The sequence below is a fragment of the Podarcis bocagei genome (genome assembly GCF_964188305.1).
Source record: "Podarcis bocagei genome assembly, chromosome: 13".
Lineage (NCBI taxonomy): Eukaryota > Metazoa > Chordata > Lepidosauria > Squamata > Lacertidae > Podarcis > Podarcis bocagei.
This window is the reverse complement of record NC_138138.1, coordinates 46,027,411-46,049,237: the sequence shown is the minus strand read 5'-3', so window position 1 is coordinate 46,049,237 and position 21,827 is coordinate 46,027,411. Positions and strand designations below refer to the sequence as shown.

Sequence of the window (21,827 nt, the reverse complement as noted above, 5' to 3'; positions counted from 1 at the left end):
CCTTCATTATACAAATAAATGTAAAAATCAACAAATATTATTTATCTTCTTGTAGTTGTTGTTTCATAGCCTTTTCATCGGCCACCCTGACTTCTTCAATGGCTTACTCATTTGTTTTCAACAGATCCGCAATCAACTTCATGATTTTACTCTCTGGGATTTTTTCCTCCAATATTTTTAGATAAACCTTTTCAAGTAGGGACACCAAATCTCTGGAATGCCTGCCCTATGAAGACCCACCTGCTCCTAATGTAGCACCCTGCTTGTGGTTAACGCTTAGCTGGAATGAAATATTCAACGCAGCAATAGAGAAATTAAAATAATAATTTATTTGTCAGACAAATAAATGAGAGGCACAGTGGTATATGGTTACCAAGCTCTGGCCTGGCCTCCTGCCATTATGGCCAGCACTTATATTCCCTTAATCCAGCCCCCTTTGCTCCTCCTGTGGCTGCCTCTGTCCAATCAGCCTGGTTGGATTTCCTATTGGCTGATTGCTATAACCAATCCTAAAAGATACACCCATATCCTCCTGTCCTTATATGGAACACAAAGAGCTATATATTGTTACATCTATAAATGACAAATAAGTAGTAATATATCTTACATGTGTCTCAACAAGGAATCTTAATTACCAGCTCACCTCTTGCCCTCCTTGCCCTATTGCCTTCTAAAACAAATGGTTAATCTTAAATTTTTATTTTAAACATATGTCAAGGATCTTGAGTTTCACATCAACATTGAAAGATCTCCTTCATTTGAAGGTTTCTAAACAAATGCCTGACAGCTATATATCAGGACTGCTTGGATGGCGTCTTCCTGTCTGGCAGGGGGGCTAGGCTGGTGGCTGACTTAATTTCAGGATAAATACAACTCTTACAACTATATGAAATAAGAATCTAGCATTTCTTAAATCCTTTGCATAATTACATTTAAGCAAATATATTTAATACATAACATAGGTAGCCTTTTAAAAGGAATAAGGCCTTTGTAAAGTAGAAAAGGAACTCAGTAAAAAGCCGCTTCAAAAGAAGCCTCTTCAGTTTACACACACCCCCTTCAGCCAGCTGCTTTTCCCAACATTTATTGCCCTTTAACTCTCTCAGTTTAAGAAAGAAACAGCTTTAAAAAGACTTCCCAAAAATGCTCTCCCAAAAATGCTCTCTTTCTGCCAGCTAGATGCTTCTCCATTTGGTCTTGGCCTTTTAACCTTAGAAAGAAGATCTGGCTCATTTTACTGGGGGCACATTGGTATTATTTTACTATTTACTCATTCCTAATTATGTTTATCTCTGCCTTTTTTATCTTCTGTAACATGTAGGGTCAGTGTCCTCACTCTCAGTCTGTAATTCCAGCTTTTACGACTTTGAGAATTGTTTTCTGCTATAAATCAAGGGGCCCCTTGTCTAGGAGGAAAACATTGCCAAGGTTCTCTAAGCAGCTGTCTTCTGCCTGGCATGAAACTTTTGAAAATCTTTAAGCTCTCTCTTTAATATACAAGCCCTGATCAAACATTAATAAAATGCAGGCTTATGCCTGATGCCTCACTAACACCTTGTTGCCTTTAGGTGCCAGACAAAAATTTTTATTTATAAAGATCCTTTGTGCTACTTGCACAATTTTCTACATCTGAAAAGACATTATCAAAATATTGAACCATAATTATTCTGAATATTAAATCATCCACCAAGTATTATATTTGCAAATTTTGAATACTTTCTTCTCAATTTTCTTCTAAATCCTTCACATAGTCTGGAATTTTCAACAGAAACAGCATGCTTTTACTCGTCTCTGAACTCCTCCTTAGACATTTATATTTTCTTAATTACTGATTGCCATAAATTATTACTGCCCCACATAAATATATATATATACTAGCATTCCCCCATAGCCTGTTTTTGAATACCGTAGGTTCTTTATCTCATATATGTTCTTTATTCCATATATTAATCAGGAGTTACAATAATAATGAATGCAAGCTAGTCATGAAGTATTGGTTTCAAAGACACTTAATAATTAATACTGGAAATGAAATCTCTGTGCAATCTATGTGAGATATTAACAATCTGATTTGGCTTGAATATAGTTCTTATTCCTAATATATATAATTATATGAAGCAAAAGTCTAAACGTACAATGCAGGCAATAGTAACCAGAATAGATTTTTCCGTTTTCCAATAAGAAAATCACCAAGTCATTATTAATTTGTTTGTTTGTGCCTTATCCTCATAGTCAGGCAGTTGAAACGATCATATTTAGAGTGGGTAAATATTGTGCTAAAATGATTTTGTGTACTAGTGACAAATGATTTGCAGTGTGGTGACAAAGTTTTACCAGCACATCCTGTCCCTGGTGTTTGCCGTTGATGAGGTCAATGAGAATCCCAAGATCTTACCCAATGTCACTCTTGGATTCCACATCTATGACAGTTACTCCAATCCAAAAATGGCCTACCGTAGTACTCTGGACCTGCTCTTCAAATCACATCAATTTGTTCCCAACTACAAATGTGACACTCAGGAAAATGCAATAGGAGTCATTGGGGGATTGAGCTCTGATATCTCCTCATGCATGACAGACATCTTAGGTCTTTACAAGATTCCACAGGTAGGATCTGAGCATGAGCTCCATGGCAATGTCTTTTTATCCCTGCCATAAATCTCTTCCCATTAGGAATTTGGTATAAAATGGACTTGACTGCATGAGATATAATTTGGGTATTCAAAAGGGTTTTTTTTTTGGGGGGGGAGATTCTAAAAATCATGTAATGATGAGAATTTATGTAAGTTAATGGGGCAAATATGCAAATATTGTAAGGAAAGTTATACCAAGACAGAGTATGTGTGGATAATAATAATAATAATAATAATAATAATAATAATAATAATAATGATGATGATGATGTCACTCTTCAAGGATCTCAGGGCAGTTCATAGGATAAAAATACAGGATAAAAGTACAAAATAAAATAAAAACAAAGCAGTAACATTAACCCTCTTCCAACAAACTCATTTAAAATTCCATAGAATATTAATCATCTTTTCCTTTTTTCCTTTTCAGATTTCATATGGTTCATTTGAACCAGAAGTGAATTATCAACTCAAGCTCCCTTCTTTTTATCGCATGGTCCCCAATGAAGCCATTCAGTATCAAGGAATTGTCCAGTTATTGCTACATTTCAGGTGGAAATGGGTTGGGCTCATCACTCCAGATAATGAAAGTGGAGAACGATTCTTGAAGGCCATGGAGCTAATGTTTTCCAAGAATCAGATATGTTCAGCATATGCTGAAAGAGTTCAATACAATCTGCACTCCTCTGGCAGTGTCATTGATATGGCATCTGAAACAAGGGTTGTATTACCCCCTTTCCTGAAGAGCAAAGCCAATGCAGTTGTTATATATGGAGAAAGAGCAGCTATTATGTGGTTAGGAGTAGCTCTGAGGATAGCTAGGATGGTTCAGATGATATTTCCTCAATACAAAGAGGTCTCTACAGCAAAAGTATGGATTACGACAGCCCAAATTGATTTCACATTAAACATATTTCAAAAACGATTTCGCACTGATATACAAATTTTCCATGGTGCTATCTCCTTTGCTATTCATTCTAAAGAGCTGCAGAAGTTCCAAGAATTTCTTTCGGCCGTAAATCCCTCTTGGGAAGATGGAGATGGTTTTATCAAAGATTTCTGGGAACAGGCATTCAGTTGTACGCTTTCAAACAGCAGTGTGTCACCAGGCATTGATGAAATGTGTGATGGAGAGGAGGCTCTCGAGAACATTCCATCACCTTATTTTGAAAAGAGCATGACCGGCCACAGCTACAGTATCTATAATGCTGTCTACGCTCTAGCACACGCTTTACATAGCATGTACTCAGCTAGCGTCAACCACAGGACAATGGAGTACAAGAGCAGGCTGTCTCCTCAGAATGTGGAAGCCTGGCAGGTATTTTTTCCTGCTTCCATGTAATCCTGCAGTGTCACACGTAACCATGGGCAAGTTCTGGAATTTAGCCGCTTTAGAACAATAATAAAATTTAAGTAATTCTATTTATCGGAAAGGGGAGTATTTTGTAACAAGGCATTAAATCAACATTAATTGTCACAGATATTAATTTAATAATAATAATAATAATTTATACCCCACCCATCTGGCTGGGTTTCCCCAGCTACTCTGGGCAGCTTCCAACAAAATATTAAAAATGCATTAAAACATCAGTCATTAAGAACTTCCCTAAACAGGGCTGCCTTCAGATGTCTTCTAAAAGTCAGATAGTTGTTTATTTCCTTGACATCTGATAGGAGGGCGTTCCGCAGGGTGGGTGCCACAACTGAGAAGGCCCTCTGCCTGGTTCCCTGTAACTTTGCTTACACTATCAGCAGGCATTTAAAAGGTTAAAATTAACGAGGCAGCCTTCAGTTGTTGAATTTACACTGTGCCATAATTTGCCACTCTCATCTTCCATCTGCTTCCAAAAGTTGGACACCTTCCATTAGTCTTATTGGGAATAAGTCTATATAGAACTTTTTATTTTCCCGTTTTCCTTCTAGCTCCATGCATTTCTTCAGAGGATCTCATTCAACAACAGTGCCGGAGATGAAATTACATTAAATGAACATGGAGAACTGGCATCTGGTTTTGATATTAGAAACTTGGTCACGTTCCCAAATCAATCCTACGCTAGGGTCAAAGTGGGAAGTCTGGATCCACAGGCTCCTTCTGGAAAAGAGCTCACCATCAACGAGGACAGAATCAAATGGATTAAAGACCTGGCTCAGGTGGGAAATAGCTGTGCAGTCTTCCAAATGCCAACATTATTAGTCATTCAATGAAACAGAAGGGCAAGAGGTGTAAAGAAAACAAAAAGAACATTCCTTCGCATAATACATTATTTAATTTGAAATTCATTGGAATACCATTCCATTCAAATGTATGGCCATAGCTGTGACTGTCTTAGGCCTGCCATTAAATTCAGAGTAGCAAGTACTAAACAGAGGTGGTTTCAAGCACATGGATCTCCTATCTGTGTCAATACCAGCCTTTAAGAAGGTTATATATATCCATCTGTTCCCACTGATATTTTATTAAGATTATTTTATTGCAATTCATTCTGTTTTTAAGATATCATTTTTAGGCTGCAGGTTATTGGTTGTGTGAGCCCCCCTCCCCCATTACAGTGGTACCTCGGGTTACATACGCTTCAGGTTACATACGCTTCAGGTTACACACTCCGCTAACCCAGAAATAGTGCTTCAGGTTAAGAACTTTGCTTCAGGATAAGAACAGAAATCGGGCTCTGGCGGCACGGCAGCAGCAGAAGGCCCCATTAGCTAAAGTGGTGCTTCAGGTTAAGAACAGTTTCAGGTTAAGAACGGACCTCCAGAACGAATTAAGTACTTAACCTGAGGTACCACTGAATATAAATTTGTACTTATTGTACAAATTAGAGTTGGCTGTTCACTATTGTGTTGGCTGAGCTTTCATTGTACATGATATTGAAACTGATCCCCCCATTAAATTTCTGTAAATCATCTTGAGAGCATGGTCCTTTCAGGCATACCCAAAGCTATAGAAATAAAAAAGCTATGACAACAAAAATAAGGCATTTTTGCTTATCAGAAGTATATAAATAAATAATGGAAGAACAATAAAAACTGTACCATCCAGAGAAGGCATCTCAGACTAAGATGGAGCAGTGGTTGTCAGAAAACAGATGATGTTGCTTGCCATAGCTTTCTTCAGAAACCTCTGGGGCAAGTCTCTAGTTTGTTTGAAATCCTAAGCTAGTTCTGCCTTTGGATGGACTAAATATGGACCTTCTAACCTTTTTGAGTTTCTGTGATGCTCAGTACAGAAATTATTCCTCTTACAGGATGTGCCACTTCTTCACTTATGAACGATATATCAGCCTTCCTCAACCTTGGCCCTCCAGATGTTTTGAGACTACAATTCCCATCATCCCTGATCACTGGTCCTGCTAGCTAGGGATCATGGGAGTTATAGGCCAAAAACATCTGGAGGGCCGAGGCTGAGGAAGCCTGTCTTATATTATGTATCACTAGCCTTCTAATTTACTAGGGTGCTATAGGATGAAATCCCTATATCAATCAATCAATATCCTTTATTCGACCGATAGTCAGAAATAAAACACAGTAATTATAAACTATAACATCATAGGGGTACATAAATAAGGAAGCGCCACAGTACTAGACCTCTCACAGATAACCCACATCAAGGCATTCAATTATGCGTTTCCGACACTTGAGTGCCAGGAAAAGAAATTTAGCCACTGACAAAGTTGTTTTCCCAGAAGACTTATTTAGCAGATATGCTGTCTGCTTTCCTCTTTGTCGGGAACTGAGCTGGGGTAAGTATGGGGTTATAAGATACTGTCTTAAATCGTTGTAGCTGGGACAGCTCAGTAAAATGTGCTCTGTGGATTCTACCTCGCCCAATGCACAGTGGCATAATCTCTGGTCATATGGGACTCCTCCATATCTTCCCTTCAGAACCGCCGAGTCAAGAACATTCAGCCTAGCCGCAGTAAATAGTCTGCGGTATTCCACGTAGTGGATATCTGCCAGGTAGCGAGCTGGAGCAGCCCGATACAACTGCTCCCCCAGAAACAACCCAGGTTTCACACGGGCTATGTCCTCCTGGAAATCCCTATATATTTTTCAATACTATTACAAACGCGCGCGTGCGCGCACACACACAGTAATGCTAGAAGCCTCTAAGTCAAGATGAGTAAGCTGTATTACTTTGTCTTAGATGAGAGCATGGATATAATGTGCATAATTTAAACCTGGTGGAATAGAGAGAAACTGGATAAAAACTTTTCATGAGGGACTAAGGGCATTCCAGAGGTGATGTCACTTTGTATGTCAAAGAGGACAAAGTTTCCAGGAGCAAATCCCCAAAGTAGCAGTGTACTTATGGAATTGTTGTGGGTGATAATACTAAGACCTAAGAGTGATTTAATACTAGTATCTCCTATCTTCCCCCTGAGCAAAATGCCTATGGTGAACTTGAGATGGAGAACAAAATCCAGAACGCATAAAAAAGGAAACTGTGGTAATGGGTGACTTCCATTATTCTCACATAGATTGTAACATTCATGTACCCAGCCATGACAAGGAAGTAAAATGTCTAGATAACCTGAATGACTATGTCCCAGTTAGTCATAGAATTCACAAGTTCAGAGAGTGTGTAGTCAGTTTTTGTTTACAGGCTTCCTATTTCCATCTGGTTGGTCAATGTGAGGACAGCATGCTGCACGAGCTTGGCCTCTGGTCTGATCCTGCAGGGCTTTTATGCTCTTATGCTTCTCTCATATCTTTGCAAAGGTGCCACCCCTTTCGGTGTGTAATGCTTACTGTCCTCCTGGTCATATGAAGAAAAAGAAGGAGGGGAAGAAATTTTGCTGCTATGATTGTGCTCCATGTCCAGATGGGATGTTCTCAAATGAGAAGGGTAGGACAAGCCATGCTAAGATATTCCAAATGACACACTTTATCACAGCAAACTCCAAGTAGCTCTTTCCCAAGTCAGTAATTGTGTGTGTGTGTTGTGTGTTAAAACTAAGAATTATTTCACATTTATATATAACATGAACGAGGAGCCTATCTTTAGAAATATGGGCAACACATTTTAGCATCAAGATCTAAGATCATTCCAATGAAAGAATGGATGTTTTTAAATAAGAAGAGCAAGACCTGTTCTGCTAATATGTTTTAAAGCATAGCATTTCACATGTGCATATATCATCCATCATCTTCAGATACATCTTTAGAAAGGATGGCCATGCACAATGGCAGAGCTCAATTCAAAGTGTTGGTGCTGACCTTTAAAGCCCTAAACGGCCTCGGTCCTGTATACCTGAAGGAGCTTCTCCACCACAATTATCCAGCCTGGACACTGAGGTCCAGCACAAAGGGCCTCCTGGCAATTCTCTCACTGCGAGAAGTGAGGTTACAGGGAACCAGGCAGAGGGCCTTCTCGGTAGTGGCTCCTGCCCTGTGGAATGCCCTCCCAGCAGGCAATAAACAACTATTTTACTTTTAAAAGACAACTGAAGGCGGCCCTGTTTAGAGAAGTTTTTAATGTCTGATGCTGTATTATTTTTAATATTCAGTTGGAAGCCGCCCAGAGTGGCTGGGGAAACCCAGCCAGATGGGAGGGGTATAAATAATAAATTATTATTTTTTATTATTATTATTATTATTATTATTATTATTATTATTATATCATTCCGATGAATGGAACTTCTTTCAAAACTATCTAAAGGAACTTGGTAAGGAAGCGCATCTTATCTTGTCTGCCAGTGGGACTTGACCCTTACCAGTTTGCGTACAAGGCAAAGAGATCCACAGAGGATGCTGCGGCAATGGCTTTACATGCTGTCCTGACTCATTTGGAGAAGCAAGGGAACTACGCGAGACTGTTATTTGTAGACTTTAGTTCTGCATTTAATACTATTCTTCCACATGGATTGGTGCCCAAATTATTAGACCTGGGACTTCCACCATGTTTGTGCAGGTGGATATTAGACTTTCTATCAAACCGTTCCCAAAGGGTCAGGTTGGGTTCCCACGTCTCTGCGGATCTCATCACGAATACGGGGACGCCTCAGTGGTGTGTGTTGAGCCCGCTTTTATACACGCTCTATACAGCTGACTGTGCCCCCAAATACCCCATTAATAAGATCATTAAGTTCACAGATGATACAACGGTGGTTGGTTTAATTACGGCTGGAGGGGGGAGACGGCCTATAGGAAGGAAGTTGAGCAGTTGGGGGAGTGGTGCAGGAAAAACAACTTACTGCTTAACTTAAAGAAAACAAAAGAGATCATTGTGGACTTTAGGAAATGTAAATTGAATATTCAGCCACTTATTATTGAGGGGAAGTACGTGGAACAGGTCTCAGTGTTTCGATTTCTGGGAATGGAGTTGAGAGACGACTTAACTTGGGGAGAGAACAGCAAAGACCTGGTGAAGAGAGCACAGCAGAGGTTATATTTTCTGAGAATCCTCCGGAAAAACAATCTCTCAAAGGACCTGTTGATGGCATTCTACCATTGCACTGTAGAGAGCGTACTAACGTATGGTCTGTGTGTGTGGTTTGGGAGCTGCATGGCCAGGGAAAAAACAATGCTATCCAGGGTTGTAAAGACTGCAGAGAGAATTATTGGGTGCACTCTTCCCGCCTTAGATCAAATCTATGCTGCCAGGTGCCATAAGAAAGCGGCAGAGATAGCACATGATAGTACGCACCCCGGAAATGATCTCTTTCAGCTTCTGCCTTCTGGAAGAAGGTATAGGGTTATAAAGGCTAGGACTAGCCGCCTGAAAAACAGTTTCTACGCTAATGCAATTCTGGTTCTAAATGTAGCATAAGGGGTTTCTGTAGTATAGTGTGTTTTAAAATGGGGTTTTAGAGTTTTTAGGCGTTTTTGAATGTTTTATGTAGTTTTTATGTAGTTTTATGTAGTTTTATGTAGTTTTGTGGTAGTTTTATGTAGTTTTTATGTAGTTTTATGTAGTTTTCAATTTCATTGTTCCACAAGGGACAATGACAATAAAGATATCGTATCGTATCGTAGATGCAGTAGCAATCCTTGGCTCCCAGTTGGTATGAATCAGGTAGGAAAGAACTCTCAAGCTGTCAAGCAAATATTGGAGTAATACATCTTACCCTGTCCTCAATAAAAAGCCATCAGACCAGCTCATACTGTGGGCTGGGTAGGCAGGTACTGAGCTAACAATGAAAGAAAGATCAGGACGAAAGGGACATGCTTGTAAGCCACTCTATTCTTCACCATCTACTCCTGTTTTGTACTGCACCTGGCTGGTCCTTCTTTTCATTCCCTCCACATAGGCTGGACTGATCAAATAGTTCTGCCACCTGCTGTGATATGATGGGGAAACAGGACATGCTTTATTAAGCAGATATGCAGTTATTTTCATATCTTTGCTTTTAAAATGAAGTGTAAATGAAAGAATTTGTATGCATCATATTTCTGGTATGTTTGTAGGACTGGGTGAAAATGAATCATTAGAATAAACCTTGGTTTTAAATTGTCATACATTGCAACCTTTTTCAGAAACTTGCATCCATTGCCCAGAAGATAAGCATTCAAACAAGGACCACAATCACTGCATCCCTAAGATCTCAAATTTCCTAGCCTTTGATGACACTTTGGCTATTGTTTCAACTTCCTCTGCACTTCTATTGTCTCTGGTCACAGCTCTGGTGTTGGGCATCTTCATCAAGCACCGGGACACTGCCATAGTCAAAGCCAACAACAGAAGTCTAACCTACATTCTCCTCACCTCCCTCCTCTTGTGTTTCCTCTGCTCTTTGCTGTTCATTGGAATGCCCAATGAGGCAACTTGCCTTCTCCGACAAACAAGTTTTGGCACCATCTTCTCTGTGGCCCTCTCTAGCATCTTGGCCAAAACCATTTCTGTCGTTTTGGCATTTATGGCTACCAAACCAGGATCCAGGATGAGGAATTGGATGGGGAAGAGACTGACTTATTCCATTGTCCTTTCCTGCTCCATTGTTCAAGTAGGGAACTGCATTCTCTGGCTGGCAACCTCTCCCCCATTCCCAGATTTCGACATGCACTCAATGACTGAACAAATTATACTGTTATGTAATGAAGGATCCATCACCATGTTCTATTCTGTGCTGGGCTACATGGGCTTCCTGGCCATTGTCAGCTTCATTGTGGCCTTCCTAGCCAGAAAATTGCCTGACAGTTTCAATGAAGCTAAGTTTATCACCTTCAGCATGCTGGTCTTTTGCAGTGTTTGGCTCTCCTTTGTTCCAACTTACCTAAGCACCAGAGGAAAATACATGGTGACAGTGGAGATTTTCTCCATCTTGGCTTCCAGTGCTGGTTTACTGGGCTGCATCTTTTCCCCAAAATGTTACATAATTTTGGTGAAGCCTGAGCTCAACAACAGGGAACAGCTAATACGAAGAAAGTAGTAAATCAATTGATGAGTTTGTATTTTCAACAATATTTTTATTATCTATATAGGATCATAAAAGAAGTATATATGAATTGGGAGTATTAAACTATTTCAGTTATGTTGTTGCTTTGGAGGCTTAGGGTTGATTTATAGTCTGTAGAGCCTATGAGAAAAAAGTTCACATGAGTAAAGTTCAACAAAGGATATTTAAATTTAAGTAAGAAATAGGAACCAAATAACCCTACTACCCTTCTAAATGAGCGAGACACTGATTGATGGAGTAGACCTAAAGCATTTAAGTAAAGGTGGTAGATGGAGTTTTTCAGATAGTTAATGTTGATATTACAGTGGATGCTTGTGCATCATTTCTTATGCATGGAATAAAGATTTGACTATTGGTTTCTTCTTATTCTACAGGGTACATGGGTGTGAGATTTTTACATAGATATTTGAAGGCAATAAAAAACCAACTCAGAGCAACCCTTCCCATCCATTTTAGAGGGTATTGTTTGTGTATTTCATTTACACAATATATATGCGTGGGTAAAACCTCAGCGCCTAGGACTTGCCGATCACATGGTCGGCGGTTCGAATCCTCGCGGCGGGGTGCGCTCCCGTCGTTCGGTCCCAGCACCTGCCAACCTAGCAGTTCGAAAACACCCCCGGGTGCAAGTAGATAAATAGGGACCGCTTACCAGCGGGAAGTTAAACGGCGTTCCGTGTGCTGCGCTGGCTCGCCAGATGCAGCTTGTCATGCTGGCCACGTGACCCGGAAGTGTCTGCGGACAGTGCTGGCTCCCGGTCTATAGAGTGAGATGAGCGCACAACCCTAGAGTCTGGCAAGACTGGCCCGTACGGGCAGGGGTACCTTTACCTTTATATGCCACTTAACTGTATAGTTTAATAATAATAATAATAAATTTTATTTATATCCCGCCCTCCCCAGCCGAAGCCGGGCTCAGGGTGGCTAACAACAATCAAATAATCAAACAATCAAATAATCCAACATTCTAAAAACATTTCATTATAAAAATTAATTAAAATCAAATTAATGGCAACCGTTAAGCAAAATTCTGTGCAGGATGCCAGAGGAGGGAGTCAGGCTGGGCACTGACCAAAGGCCTGGTGGAACAACTCTGTCTTGCAGGCCCTGCGGAAAGATGTCAGATCCCGCAGGGCCCTAGTCTCTTGTGACAGAGCGTTCCACCAGATTGGAGCCGCAGCCGAGAAAGCCCTGGCTCTAGTTGAGGCCAGCCTAACCTCTCTGAGGCCTAGGACCTTCAGGATGTTTTTATTTGCAGACCGTAGGTTCCTCTGTGGGGCATACCAGGAGAGGCGGTCCCGTAGGTACGAGGGTCCTAGGCCATATAGGGCTTTAAAGGTTAAAACCAGCACCTTAAACCTGATCTTGTACTCCACCAGGAGCCAGTGAAGCTGGTATAGTACCGGATGAATGTGATCTCGCAGCGAAGACCCCATAAGGAGTCTCGCCGCGGCATTCTGCACCCGCTGAAGTTTCTGGGTCAGTCTCAAGGGCAGCCCCACGTAGAGCGAGTTACAATAATCCAGTCTGGAGGTGACCGTCGCATGGATCACAGTGGCTAGGTCAGGGCAAGAGAGATAAGGGGCCAACTGCTTAGCTTGGCGGAGATGAAAAAATGCCGCCTTTGTTATAGCTGTAATCTGCGCCTCCATAGAGAGGGAGGTATCGAAGATTACACCCAAACTCTTAACGGACGGTGCTGACACTAATTGCACTCCCGCAAGAGATGGGAGTTGCCCCCTCAATCCCATATCGTCCCGTCCCAGCCAGAGGACCTCTGTCTTTGAAGGATTTAACTTCAACCGGCTCCCACGTAACCATCCAGCCACAGCTTCCAAACATCTGGTCAGTGTGTCTGGGGCCGAGTCAGGATGGCCATCCATCAACAGATAGAGTTGGGTGTCATCGGCATACTGATGGCAACCCAGCCCAAAACTCCGGACAAGCTGGGCGAGGGGGCGCATAAAGATGTTAAAAAGCATCGGGGAGAGTATCGCACCCTGAGGCACTCCACACACCAAGGAGTGGCGCGATGACAATTCCCCCCCAAGCGCCACCCTCTGTCCCCAACCAGAGAGAAACGAGCGCAGCCATTGAAGGACTGTGCCCTGGATCCCCACGTCGGCAAGGCGGTGGTCCAGGAGTTCGTGATCGACCATGTCAAAGGCTGCTGACAGGTCTAGAAGAATCAGCAGCCCCGACCTTAAATGCTTATTGAAATTAAAAGGTTTATCACTGGGCTCTGCTTTTTCAAGAGGGAGTGGGGCTGTCTGATCTCAGCTAGGAAAAAGTTCTATATAATTAGCCCACAATATCCAATGCATGTCTCCTGCATGATATCAGCTCCTTATCTTGGCCATGGATGATAACTGACTGTGGGCTTCCCCAAATATCTCAGTTATGTGGCAACTATATAAGTAAATGGAGGGTCCTTAAGTTCAATCAATCAATAAAACTTTTAATGTGCCAACCAATGGCCGTGTCATCATCCAAAACATCAACAGACACTAAAAGTACAAAAACTACAACCTAATGTTATAGAAATCTTTGTTACAAGGACAGATAAAATAGAGGATAGTCACATATGGATTGTGTAAGTTAGATCTCTGAGCCCCCTTTACAATTAACAGTTAATTTATCTAAATGATTCACCCTCATCTTCCTTAGGAAAGAGCTGGGAGTAGGACTTGCCTCAGCAAAAGAACACATAGACAAGTTATTTGTATGTTTTACAATCTAAGAATTGGTTGATGTTTATTTTGCTTACTTAAAAACAACACCACCTGACTTTAAAATGTTTCTATTATTTTCTGTAAACCTAACACAATAAAAATGTTAAGTATTTTCATCCTACACCCTTACTATCATGCACATGATTATTCCCCTCATTCCCCCCCCCCCCAAGGTTGAATGACTAGTGCAGAACACTGGATTGATTTTAATTCAGACAGAGGAATAGGGGTGTTTGAAGATGTAACAGACTGCCCCTAATACTGCCTTTCTTAGACATTTTAAAACAGACGTTGGTTGCCCACTAAACTGGTATATTTTAGCAGTGGATATACCATAAAGGATTGATCTAGATTTCAGAAGTATTCTGAAATACCTATGGACTCTGGGGATCTATGCTTGGACAAGAATATTTGCTTCACTAGTTCAGTAACTGATGATTTGTCATGAATACACTGCAGAAGCGATTGTCCCTCTTGTAATTATCAAAATCAACATAATCAATTCATCTGGGCAAAGCTCCAATGGATTCCTAGAAGGCCACAGAAAAACAACAAGCCCTTCTGAAATCATTACAAGTACCTGTGCTTCACGGTGAGATAAGATTAGGGACAAGAGAGAGGTAGAGCTCTGTCATCTTGGTCTGTTTCCATCTTTCTACAAGATAGGTCAAACTTCAAATCAGCATTTCCAAATTAGCATTCAGGGCTTCCTTATGAAACACTGTTATGGATAAGATGGAAGGATGGCCCTTTGAGAATGTGATGGCAGAGTCAGATGCCACCCAAGTCATCTTATTCAAATCAGGCTGATGTTAATAATATGTTCATGATGTAAGAACAGCCCTGATGGACCAGGTCAAAAGCCCAGCATCTACTCCGGCATTCTGTTCTAGAAATGGCCGACTAGTTGATGTTGTAAACTGAGAAATAGAGGATTGCCATGTGTGGAAGGGAAGTGGCAATCAGGATGTTTGTGTTATTTCTGTATTTGCTGCTCTTAAACATGTTGCATGAAGTGCATACTGTTAAGTGCAACATAAATAATCCTGTACATATTCCACATGAGTGGTATCAGCCAGGCGATCTCCTTATCGGTGGGGTGGTATCTCATATCCATTATGTTTTCACCAAAGTTTTGTTCAACAAGCATCCTTCTCAAGACTTCATTAACATTCCATAGTAAGGAAATGGAACCTACATTTACATTTAGTGATTATTTCTCTTTGTAAAATTGTCTGAAAATTGCTTTGAGGAAATATAAACAGAATTTTTAAGCAAATATGAAGGAACAAATAGGTGGGTGGGTGGACATTAACTACTGGAAATAAAATTAAATACCCAAACATCTGTAAATTTAGAAGGTATCTAAATTGGCAGCTGGGAATGTGGAAAGAGCAAGCTTTTGTGTTCCATTATTATTATTATTATTATTATTATTATTATTATTATACATAGACACAGAGTCTTTCCTGTGCATGGTGTAGCTTTTTACTGCACCTACTTATCCTCACATTCAGATATACATTTGCATGCAGAGAGTTGCCACTAGTCAGATAATACTGAGATTGATGGACATAGTATTTTTTCTCCTGTTCCTTTTATGTTCATTTATCCCTAGATTTCAAAATCCTAGATGCTAAATGATTCACAGAGATTTTATGGAGCATGAAGAATAGATGATGCTGAAAGTGTTGGGATATAAATCAACCTGCACTGAAGGTTGATATGTCTGCATGGGAAAGAGTAGATACAGAGAGGAATCTAGAAGCTTCCTAGACTGTCCTGTAACCTGTGCTGAATTTCCTTTGGGCGCTAGACTGATATGCTTAGGGTTGCTGATGTCCTTCTTCTTCATGCTTGGCTTGTCATCTTCCATGTGTCTTCTCCTGAGATGCAAGAGAAAGCCTGGCTAGTTGCTTTCTCCACCTTAGTTCCTCAGAATGAGGATCTTTCCTACCTAAACTCTGTGTCAGTGTGACTATATCCAACATTGCTTCAGTATTAACTTCCACTAATGCATTTGAATGCCATCTTTCACCAGATGAAGTCTTTCCAGGTTCAGGAACACTTAGAAAGAGGCTAAATTCAAAAATGTGTAGCACATTCCTATAATACAGACTGTGTTTTGGTTAAAACTGCAGAGTGATAAAGAACAAAACAGAAAAAATATTGGGGATGAAGAAAGTAAAAATCAACAAATTCCGTCCCACCCCCGCAAATTCTTTATGGATGTCAATTCTGTCTATACATTTCAAGGGAGTATAGCTCTGATTTGGGCTGCAGACTAATGCAAACATGCCTTTGCTTGTGATGTACAAAAAACATATTTCAGCAAAAGGTAGCCACACAAGTCTTTCTATCCAACAGACTAAGCTAAAGATGAGCTTTGCATTTGTACCCAGTCCCTATAGTCAAGCAGTTGAATTTCTTAGATCTTGAGTAGATGAAAACTGTGATAGAATATTTTTGTACACTCCTGAAATAGCTCATCACTTTATTTGCAGTGTTTTGACCAAGTTCTACCAGCACATCCTGGCCTTGGTGTTTGCTGTTGATGAGATCAACGAGAATCCCAAGATGTTGCCCAATGTCACTCTTGGGTTCCACATCTATGACAGCTACTCTGATTCAAGGATGACTTATCGGACCACCCTGGACCTGCTCTTTAAATCATATCACTTTATACCAAACTACAAATGTGGGATTCAGAAAAATGTAATAGGAGTCATCGGGGGACTGAGTTCTGATACTTCCACATCCATGGCAGACATCTTAGGTCTTTACAAGATTCCACAGGTAGGATTGTAGATTGTGGGCAGTGAGAATTTCCCTTAAAGTGCCCCATTGCCTAATTCACTCGCTTCCTCTTTCCAGCAGACCGTTGATGATTCATAAGAATGATGTGGTTCCATAGGGTTAAATGAAAAGCATCTGAAACATGTGGAATTGCTTGGGAGGGTATAATGTGGTATCCAAAGATGTGAATGAGTGGCATGGTTGCAAAGACTAATCTGGTTCTTTGGCAGTATCACCAAAAGACATGTGAGGAATGTTCTTAAATATACTCATTTCCTATGGGTGTGTGTTGTCATCCTCTCCCATCACAGTTACCCCTTTTAGTTTCACATTGTCAGTAAAAGGAATATTAAACAAAATCTCTTCATCATCATCACTATCTACAAACTTCTGGCAGTCCCCAGAGTCTTCTCAGGTGCAGAAGACGAGAGCCCTGCTGCCTTCCCTCTGCACCATGGTTGCAAAGACTGTGTATTTAGTACTTGTAATGGAGAATTGCTCCAAATGTGAAAAGAGTAAATATCTAGAGTACAACTTGACCAAGACTGTGAGTGTGTGTGTGTTTTTCAAAGGATGGTGATTCTTCTAAAAACGGCATGTTGGGAATTTATAGGATTGCACTATAAGAAAAGGGCAACAAATAAATAGAATGATTCTGAACTCCTCCTTCCACTCTAAAATGTCTGGATTTCTCTCCATCCACCCAGATTTCCTATGGGTCACTTGAACCACATGTGAATAATAAAAAAAAATTCCCTTCCTTTTACCATATGGTTCCCAATGAAGCCCTTCAGTATGAGGGAATTATCAAGTTACTCCTGCACTTCAAATGGAAATGGGTTGGGCTTATCGTAGAAGATGATGAAGGTGGAGAATATTTCTTGCAGACACTGGAGTCAATGCTTTCCAAAAATGGGATCTGTTCAGCATTCACAGAAAGAGTTCAAAAATATGAGCAGGTTTCCAGTAACATACTTGAAATGATAAAAAACAAACATAATACATTGCCAATGTTTATGCAGAGCAATGCCAATGCAGTTGTTATATATGGAGAAAGCGCATCTATTAAATGGCTTGGAAAGTTTATATTGGCAGCCAAGCTAATTCATATGATGTTTCCTCAATATAAGAAGAGGTTCTTCACAGTAAAAGTATGGATAACAACAGCCCAAATTGATTTCACACTATATTCTATTCAAAAGATTATTGACAATGATATACAAATGTTTCATGGCGCTATCTCCTTCACAATTCACTCAAAAGAGATTCAAGACTTCCAAGAATTTATTAAGATTGTAAATCCTACTTGGGCAACAGAAGATGGTTTCATTAAGGATTTATGGGAAAATATATTTAGTTGTTCGATTTCAACCTCCACTAAGTCTACATTTTTTGATAAGACGTGTACCGGAGAGGAGACGTTAGCTAATCTTCCTGCACCTCTTTTTGAAATGAGCATGACTGGCCACAGCTACAATATCTATAATGCTGTCTATGCTTTGGCACATGCCTTACTTACCATGTACTCAGCTAGAGCCAGCCACAGAAGAATGGAGGATGGAGGCAGATGGTTTTCTCAGACCATGGAACCATGGCAGGTAATGCTTCCTCAATGACAAAATTCAATTATCATATCATAAAGAACAAGGGTGAGAAATGCCTTATCTATTATGTGATTGACCACCAAATCTTTAAAGATCACAAGCACCTAGTTCTTTTCTTGCTCATCTTCTCAAATTTCTCTCTTCCTTGCCAGAGGCTGATCTCATACAACCATAATGATTATAACCTTATTCCTCCCATAGAGGACAATTTTGAAGTTCTTTGCAGCACTTTCAATTGTTGAATTTTCACTGATTCACAAGTTCCCATGGAATCTCTGCCACTGAAGGCCAGATACCTGCATTGTGAATTGCAAATGTTCTTTGACTGAAGAAAAGAAGTAAAATCTATCTCATAAAGCCATTACAACCATTTTAATGAGAGCATGACAACATATTTTAGACTTCTTTCTCTTTCCTGCTAGCTGTACTCATTCCTCCAGGGGATATCATTCAATAACAGCGTTGGGGATGAAATTAAATTTAGTGAACATGGAGAATTAGCTGCTGGATTTGATATTACAAACTTGGTGACTTTCCCAAATAGATCATATTTTAGGATGAAAGTGGGGAGTTTGAATCCTCAGGCTCCTCTTGGCAAAGAATTCACTATCAAAGAGGACAAAATTGAATGGCACAAAGACTTGACTCAGGTGGGAAAATAACCCCATTGTCTCCCATATGTTCCACATTCATGGTCATTCTACAAAATGGGTGGGCAATAGAAATAATCAAAATAATTCCTTCGTATAATGCACATTTGTGTTTGAATTTATTTTGAATATCATATTGTGTGGGCAGCTTACAGAAATTGCTTTTTAAAGGTTTACTATGTGGAGGGTGAACATTTGATTTGAGACAAGCCACCATTTGAAGGACTGGTTTCATCAGTGGGTCCTGTAGACCCTTAAAATTAGTTACATCCATATATCCACTAAGGAAATTATATTTTTTTAGTGGTGACTCCTAAATTATGGAACTCTCTCCCTTGAGACATCCACTTGAACTTTCACTGCTGGCCTGCATAATGGTTTGGAGACCCCTGTGTTACAGCTGGCTGTTAATTAAAATAAATTCAAAGACGCTGCTAGTATTTCAACAACAATGGCAATGATAATATTGTAATTGTGATTCACTGGTTGCACTTTGTGTTTTGTATGGTATTATGTTATTTAATTTTTTTTTATTTGTTATATGTTTGTAAGCCATCAAAAGACAGCATTGCCTGATAGCATAGCAGCCAACTCCTAGCCAACCCCAAAGTCGAAGGGCATTCCCAATCAAATAGTGTGCATCATGTGATTGATTATGCAAGGCAGTGCTTACCAGGGTCCCCACAATATTTTATTCAAATTGGCACCCCTACCTGATAGGGTGCTCTTATGACCAAAAAGCTGCCCCTTCAAAAAAAAACCCCACCCTTTTTTCAACATTGTAACAGAAAGTTAACAGGAGTTATCTGTTACCATTGCTAACAGATAATCTGTTTTTTGTGATTATTTTTTTACTAAATACTAACATTCAACTATTCCTGTGTCTTTGAATAGGTGCCACCCCTTTCAGTTTGTAATGATATCTGCCATCCTGGTTACAGGAAGAAAAAGAAGGAAGGGAAGAAGTTTTGCTGCTATGATTGTGCTCCCTGTCCAGATGGGATGGTATCAGATGTGAAGGGTAGCATATGCTATGTTATGATATACCAAACTATTACTGAAGTAAAATCTGAGAAGTGCTTTTGCAAATTGGTTATAATCAGCTTTGTGGGGTTTCTTAAATTGTGGTGTTATGCATTATTCTCAATTTTCACATAGAAATACTTTTAATAGATAGTTTCTATTAATCAGTTCGAAAGCACGCCAGTGCAAGTAGATAAATAGGTACTGCTCCGGCGGGGAGGTAAACAGCATTTCTGTGCACTGCTCTAGTTTCGCCAGAAGCGGCTTAGTCATGCTGGCCACATGACCCAGAAAAACTGTTTGTGGACAAATGCTGGCTCCCTCGGCCAGGAAAGCGAGATGAATACCGTAACCCCAGAGTCATTTGCGACTGGACTTCAAGGTCAGGGGTCCTTTACATTTACCTTTTTATTGAATATATTAGTTTGGGTGCAAATGTAATAAGGCAACAATTAGGAACAATATTGGTTGATTTCAAATTCTCATTCATTATTTGCCTTTTCAGAGATGGAAAATTGTGCCAGTTGCCCGGAAGATCAATATCCAAACAAAGGGAAGGATGAATGTACTCCTAAGACACCAAACTTCCTAGCTTTTGAAGACACTTTGGGCATAGCTTTAATTGCATCTGCACTTTTCTTCTCTCTGGTCACAGCTCTGGTGCTGGGCATCTTCATTAAACACCGGGACACTGCCATAGTCAAAGCCAACAACAGAAGCCTCACCTACATTCTCCTCATCTCCCTCCTTTTGTGTTTCCTCTGTTCTTTGTTATTCATTGGAAAACCTAATAAGGTGACCTGTCTTCTTCGACAAACCACTTTTGGCATCATCTTCACTGTGGCCCTCTCTAGCATCTTGGCCAAAACCATCTCTGTTGTTTTAGCATTCATGGCAACTAAACCAGGATCCAGGATGAGGAATTGGATGGGAAAGAGACTGGCTTATTCCATTGTCCTTTCCTGCTCCATTGTTCAAGTATGGATCTGCGTTCTCTGGCTGGCAACCTCTCCCCCATTCCCAGATTTGGACATGCACTCAATGACTGAGCAAATTATACTACTATGTAATGAAGGATCAGTCACCATGTTCTACTGTGTCTTGGGCTATTTGGGCTTCCTGGCCGTTATCAGTTTCACTGTTGCCTTCTTAGCCCGGAAGTTACCAGACACTTTTAATGAAGCCAAGTTCATCACCTTCAGCATGTTGGTCTTTTGTAGTGTTTGGCTCTCCTTTATTCCAACTTACCTGAGCACCAGAGGAAAATACATGGTGGCTGTGGAGATCTTCTCCATCTTGGCTTCCAGTGCTGGGATACTGGGCTGTATATTTCCCCCAAAATGCTACATTATCGTGTTGAGGCCCAAGCTGAACACCAGGGAGCATCTAATACAAAGAAAAAATTAATTAACAGGAGAATTTGTGGTTTCAATTATGTTATTGATATTCTACATAGGTACAAAAGATGGAAATGAAATAAACCATTTGAAGGAATGAAATAATTTCAGGCATTTTGGTTTCATATTTTTTGGTGAAATGATTGTATTTTACTTTAGAGTTTTTTCTTAGAGGTGGTGGGAGAAAAGTTCACCATAAAGTATGAATGACATATACATAGGAAATAGGAACCTGCCTGAACAAAATTCCACTGTCCTTCTGATTTAGGAAGAGGCTGAGAGGTTCAGTAGAAATAAAATAAAGGAGCAGGTCAAGTTTTCAGAAACTTCCAGCTGATGTTATAGTGGAGACAGTAGGATAATTCCATATGCTCAAAATAAATATTTAACTATATTATAACTATTGATTTCTGGTTATTCTATTGAATATATTGGTTTTGGATATTTACATGTATGTTTCAAATAAACAATTCATCTCATATTTGTCTCCAAGGAGCTCAAGGTGGCGTCCATAGTCCCCCCTCCCCCATTTAATTCCCACAGGAACTCTGTGAGACTGAGAGGCTGTGACTGGTCCAAGGTCAGCCAGTGAGTTTCAT

General features: G+C 40.2%; 1 protein-coding gene across 1 annotated transcript; it reads left to right on the top strand.

Annotated features, from left to right (window-relative positions):
• Positions 1–2,304: 2,304 nt before the first annotated feature.
• Positions 2,305–21,238, top strand: LOC308570747 (vomeronasal type-2 receptor 26-like; the record flags this gene model as incomplete). Its single annotated transcript, XM_081165663.1, has 7 exons — positions 2,305–2,607; positions 3,061–3,948; positions 4,554–4,781; positions 16,276–16,554; positions 18,581–18,808; positions 19,703–19,829; positions 20,337–21,238. The coding sequence occupies 7 exons, from the start codon at positions 2,305–2,307 to the stop codon at positions 21,236–21,238; spliced, it is 2,955 nt and encodes a 984-aa protein (XP_081021789.1).
• Between the last annotated feature and the right edge of the window lie 589 nt (positions 21,239–21,827).